The sequence below is a fragment of the Phocoena phocoena genome, chromosome 6 (assembly GCF_963924675.1).
Source record: "Phocoena phocoena chromosome 6, mPhoPho1.1, whole genome shotgun sequence".
Classification (NCBI taxonomy): Eukaryota; Metazoa; Chordata; class Mammalia; order Artiodactyla; family Phocoenidae; genus Phocoena; species Phocoena phocoena.
Genome location: NC_089224.1, coordinates 51,522,237 through 51,528,654, shown reverse-complemented (window position 1 = coordinate 51,528,654; position 6,418 = coordinate 51,522,237). Strand labels below are relative to the sequence as shown.

At 39.5% G+C, this 6,418-nt stretch overlaps 1 protein-coding gene across 1 annotated transcript; it reads right to left on the bottom strand.

Moving 5' to 3' along the window:
* Positions 1 to 3,519: 3,519 nt before the first annotated feature.
* CER1 (cerberus 1, DAN family BMP antagonist) lies at positions 3,520 to 6,180 on the bottom strand. Its single transcript, XM_065879888.1, has 2 exons — positions 5,674 to 6,180; positions 3,520 to 3,834 (listed from the first exon to the last, which is right to left on the bottom strand). The coding sequence occupies exons 1-2, from the start codon at positions 6,178 to 6,180 to the stop codon at positions 3,520 to 3,522; spliced, it is 822 nt and encodes a 273-aa protein (XP_065735960.1).
* Between the last annotated feature and the right edge of the window lie 238 nt (positions 6,181 to 6,418).

The following is a 6,418-nucleotide window of genomic DNA, read 5'->3' as shown; positions in this document are numbered from 1 at the left end:
CAGCTTTATTGTCACCCTTTCGGAAACTATTCAGTCTAAGGTGACTAATTTCTAGCACACTCCTCTATTTTCATTCTTTGCATATCACTTATAACCATCCGATATTTTTCCTTCTCAGCTGATTGATCGATGAATTGATTGATTTTCAAATTGTTTGTCTCCTCCCACTAGTATGTGAACTCTAGAGGACCAGGGACCTTGTGTGACTTGTTTCCTCGCTATAGACACAACTATACACCTAGAGCTATATCTTGCACAAAGCTGGTGGACAAATAAATACCTGTCAAATAAAGGAACAAATTCACAAAAATAATACTATGTATTATCTATGGATGTTTATGTACCTTTTCAAAAATATAAAAGGTATTGGAAGGGTAAACAAGAATTTTGGGGGGCGGGGTAAGTATTGAGTGGTCAGAGTCTTGGAGGATAGAACTCAGCACGGTAGTTAAAGGAGACTTTACTTACATGAGAAATGGTTTATTTCTTTAAGAAAATAGACAAGAAGCATGAGATGACAAACATTAACTGTTCTGGTGGTGAGGATTTGAGGGTCTGTTATATTGCTTTTTGTACTTTTCTCTATCTTTTAAATTTCGCAAAACAATTTTTTTTAAAGGTCTGAATAGAGAAGAGTGAATTTATCCTAGCTTTACAGGATCTAAAGCTCTCTGATGTGCTGTTACCTATACTTGATCATTACAGTAATTTTGACGTAATTATTACCAGCCATATTTTATACAGGAGGAAAATGAGACCAAGCTTGATAAGGGGGCTTGCCGATAAGGGCAATGCTCCGCTGAGAACCTGACCTAGGGATGATTTCTCTTTCAAGAGATAACATCACTGCCCCATCAAATATGAGGGCTAGACCAGAGGTAAAAAAAAAAATTAGCTTTGAGGCCAATAGGCAAGAGACCTAGAAGAGTTAAAACTAAATTGACAAACAACAAATAGGTAAATATTTTAATACAAGTAGAAAATATGCCTCACATGATCTTAGGCAAGTTGCTTAAAATTTTAAGGCTTGTTTTCCTCTCCTATAAAATAGGGTATTTACTTACCTCATTTGATTCTTTTTTTTTTTGCACTGGGTCTTAGTTGAGGCTCGCGAACTCCTTAGTTGTGGCTCGCCGGCTCCTTAGTTGCAGTACATGGGCTCCTTAGTTGCAGCAGGCAGGCTCCTTAGTTGCGGCTCCAGGGCTCCTTAGTTGTGGCTTGCCAGCTCCTTAGTTGTGGCATGAGAAGTCTTAGTTGCAGCATGCATGTGGGATCTAGTTCCCTGACCAGGGATTGAACCCAACTCCCTGCATTGGGAGCGTGGAGTCTTATCCACTGCCCCACCAGGGAAGTCCCATTACCTCATTTGCTTCTTGTGAGCATTGTATAATTTATGTATTTATGTATGACATAAATTATATTATATATAAAAGACACAGCGTAGTATCTGGCACTTAATAGATTGTTCAATATTTGTGTGTTTCCTCTCAGTTTCTTATGCTGCCATGTATTATGTTGAACAGTTAGAAACTGCCTTTTTTTAAAATAAAAATCATTGAATATGGACAATTTTGTGAGGTTCATGCTGCTACTCTTTGAATGTGACCTCTGATAACAACCATCAGCTACCTCATCTTGAATTCACACATGAGGGAAGGACAGAGCAGAGTTTGAATAAAACTGATGATTGTTTGGGGCTTGGGCTGGAGAGTCTATTTGCAAGGATAGATAAAAGGGATTTGCGAGTGTGTAAGGAGGAGAAGGATAGTCCAATTGGCAGAGAAGGGTTTACATAATCAAGGTTAGGCAATTGCAAGCTAGACAGCTGCTCAAGAGCTTTTGGCACTAAAATATATTGACCAGCTGGGATATCATTAATGCTTAACAGTTTTATCCTCATGACCATACCTTGGCCAATTAGGTTGTCTTTGACCACCGAAGGGTATGATATATTCTGATGTGAATGCCACATGTGTATCTGTGTAGCACGTATCCTGTTGCTTTGATGTGTTGTAGAATATACACTAAATATAAATGCATTTGTTTCTTCAGAACACAAGGTTAAATGGTGTGATTAAAGAGGAATAGAATTTAAATAGGCATTAATTTCTTTTAAAAAACAATTATTATTCTGAGAAATACTTTTTTGTATATTCTGAGAGTAAAGGGATTCAAATAAAATTATTTTTAAGATGAATTTTTAGAGAATGATTTTAGAAAAAGAAATATGGGTAAGGAAAGCCAGTTCTGCACATTTTTCATACAAATAAATACAGACAGGAGAAATGTAATGACTAAAAGACAGTGATTGAAGGACCTTAACAGAAAGCTGTTTGCATTGTTAAAAGAAACACTTGGACCAGTGTCATTAGCCTATGAAGCCGTTTCAGAAATGCTCTTAATAGGTAATTTCCCAATAGTGTCTTTAAATTATGGGACAGGCAAAACAAATAAGGACAAAATATAAGACAATTGAATGCCACAACATTTCCCAGAATGCTTCATACACTAAAATTTAATACGTTAGAATATTTGGAATATTTTCAGAATTTGCAACTGTGACATTGGCAAATAAAATTTATAATATGGAGTTATTATACAGTAGCAAAAACACAGTCATCCAAACACAGAACCCTTACTAAACTACCTGATCCAAAATGCATGTGGATAAGGATTTCACCTGTAAATTGTTTTTTAAATCATTTGCAGTTTATTTAATTTGACATCTACTGGAATTCCTTGGTCACTTGCATTAGCATTTCTGGATTAACCTTTAAACCTGGTACTGGTCATATATTCTTCCTTCCCCATATTTTAAGTACTAGTTTGGCTACTGATGACTGTTCCTTATCCCTATGTAAACCACTAAAAGTAACGTCAATGTTCCTTCTTCAAAGCTGGAGATCTGACATCAAGAATTTTATATGGGGAGTATCAAAAATAAGGAGGCAACCAAACAAGTTACTCCTTCTATCTATGGAACTACTTAATCATCTGATAGAAGTCAAATAAAACACGGCCTGAGGGCGAAGGCAGCTATAAGTATGAGGAATCCTTTCTACAAATACCATACAGATATGTATATATACATGCATATACATATATGTATAAATATATACATATACTTTTCTGCTAATGCTTTGATAAGCTATTAAACAAACCCATTTTTATGGTCTAGTTTCTTTTTCCTTCTTCAGATGGAAGGCTTTTACCAAAACTTGTAGACAACAGATCATGTAATATTAGTAGCGGAAAGGACCTTATCTATCATCGAGTTCAAGTCCCTCCTTTATAGATGAAAAATTTAAGGGGGAGAAAGCTTTTGCAACTTGTTAACATCCTACAGCCAGTTAGCGGCAGAGTCAAGACCAGATCCCAAATGTGCACCGATAACTAGATGAATGCCTCTAAATCGTTCTTACTTTGTAAACCACATTTCTCTTAAAATATTACACACCCACGTAACATTTCAGACTGAATCATCAGCAACTTTGCTGATAATAGTGGGATGACTTGTTTTTATGTTGAAAGTCCTGGGATAAAGGGATCCTGGACGTGAAATTCTGCCTGAAAGCCAGCCTGTTCGGGGTGGCCATGCTGTTGCTCTGTCTTCACCTTGCACTGACACTCCTCCACCAGCATCACCAGCTTGACCACGGGGGCCAGGCCAGTGCAGTTGAGCTGCAAGTGCATCGTGGTGAACTTGCCAGGCAGGCAGTGGGAGCAGAAGGTGTAGGGGTGCTGCGCAGCTTCAGGAAAACGAACAGACCCGCATTTTCCAAAGCAAAGGTTGTTCTGTACAACCACTTTCTCACAGTCTTCATGCGTGATAGTCTAAAAGGCAAACACATCTCCATTAAATTACCTTGAGTCATTTCTTTACCATACATGATGCCGAAGCTATAGACTGTAAGCGAGGATAACTTAGACTAAAATTTAAAAGTCTTTCCAGGGACTTCCCTGGCAGTCCAGTGGTTAAGACTTCGCACTCCCACCACAGGCGGCACAGGTTCGATCCCTGGTCAGGGAACTAAGATCCCACGTGCAGTGCAGTGGCCAAAAAATAAATAAAAAGATTTAAAGATCTTTCCAATGTTGGATACAGTTTGCAATAATCAAGTGATGGCATCTTAAGAGTGTGGAGCTACCTTAACTAAATTTTTTTATTGGATACATCAATAAGTTAGCCTGTAGAAAATAACTAAGGTAATATGAAAATATTTTACTCTACACTTAAATGCCAAACTCTAAGACATTTTGTCTAATTGGGTGTTACCTGTCTGAAAATTCTAATGGTTAGCTTCTTATAAGTAATGTGCCTTACACTTCTACTCTTCACAGTGCATTGTACAAAATAAATTTTCAATACATGTTTGTTCAGTTGCTCATAGAATAGATCAGAACATCCAGAGTTTAATTCTGTCCTATTTTACAGCGCTTATAGTACACTCAAATCTATTAAGTTGCATGGAGCAAAGTTGCAGCACCTGTGCCTCTAAATCATCGTGCATGACATCTTTGCGTCTCCCATAACCCCATACACCTAGCTGTATGTGCCCTTCAAAATATATGAGCCAAACACCTTATTTTTAATTTAATTAGTGATAGAATTCAAAATAAGAGTTCAAAGGAAATTTGATTGCCCAATTCTTAGGAGCAATTTTTTAATTATACATGGGCCAACAAAGCAGTCATTATTATTTGATCATTGACTTGTCGTTGCTACATATCCTTGCCTTTTCAGAATACTTAACTGCCTTGCACAGTCCATTACCTTATAATACTGCCTGCTTAATTGTGTAGCTTTACTGGACTGTAAAATTTTACTCTATCCTGCATTGCTTTTGGTTCAGTATCTTTGTGTTTAAGGACCTGATGCAATTTCTCAATTTTAATTTAACATTTGGAGTGTGGGCTTTGCCAGGACTGACTGGAGGCAGTAGATAGTAGAATGCTCCTTTGTCTTAGTAGTGTGGAATCAATCAAAATAACTGCAAATCAGCCAACACAGCATGAACTGGGAAACAGGTGTTTCTAAGAGGAGGAAATGTGATTTCACATCAAGATTACTTTTTGAAAGCTTATGAGAAAATACGTTAAATCATTTTTGTGATAGTAATGCTAGAACTAATATGGCAACTTCTGCCTGACAACCTCAACATATTTTATAGACCTATGAAGTAGTTAGGTGTGAAATACAGGGGTTAAGACCACCATACATGCATGTTTGGGGAGGAGTTCAATGTATCCCATCTTATCTACAGATGGAATCCACCTGTTCATCCATATCCTAATAGAGTGTAGAGATGTAGCTAGAGAGAAGTTCTAGTGATTGCTTGAAATTCCCAACTTCCTAACTGGGGGTACAGTCTATTAACTCTCCAGATAAGACCACCCCGATGTAAAAATAAATAAATAAAACCCCATAAAACAAAGCTCTATGCCATCAATATGAAGTACCATCATACCATTCTTGCAGCATTTCCAAGGTTGGAAGGAAATTTAGGGAGTATGATCATACTTTGCCAAATCCACTGATGAAGGCCCAAGGACCAAATCTGGGAATGAGGTGAGACTCGGGCTCCTGGCACATTTGGCCCCTACTTTCCACCTGTCCCAGCTGTCCACCCGCTCCTGAAAACCTGGACCCCCTTCCCCACCCAGAACAAATACCTGGCTGAAGGGCACCGTCCTACAGGTCTCCCGATGCACTTCATGGCTTTTGATGGGCAGGATGATCCCCTGAGAAGCAGGACTCATTCTGAACATGAAATGGTGCCAGAATTTCTTGGCTTCTTCCCGAAGAGGAGATTTCTCCATTGGCATCCCATCCTCTGGCTGAGTGAGACCCTGGGTCCCAGGGAAGAACTGCTCACTGACTGAGCCCTGGGGTGGGTGCAGCTCTCTCTCAGGCTTCTTCCAGAATCTCCCAAACCTGGACAGCATCTTTTGTCTCTGCCTCCGACCTTCCCCTGTAGTGCTGGCACCTACTAGGTGTGGCACTGCCACAAACAGATCTGGCTTCTCCTCAGCTTCCTCATGGTTGCCCAAGGAGAGCTCTCTGCGATGCCTTTCTAGGAGCAAGAGAGAAACAGAATTCTGACTCTGGCGGCCATCCCCGTGCCTTGCAGCTTTCCCTAGAGGCAGGAGTAGCAACAGCTGAAGGAAGAGAAGATGCATGCTGTCGGGGCCGAAGCTTCTTGCAGATTCACAGATGGTGAGGCCCCAAAAGAGGTTCACTCTCTGCAGGACTGTGAACAGGGAGATGCTATATATAGATACCTGCCTTGTGGGATGGGAAGGCAGGTGGTCAGTAGCCAGGCAGAGTAAACACATTCCTTGTTTGCTTGAATTATGTAGTGCTAATGGTGTCCTGCCTTCATTTTGGTTTTGTGTATTTTAGAAGGCCTCAGTGAAA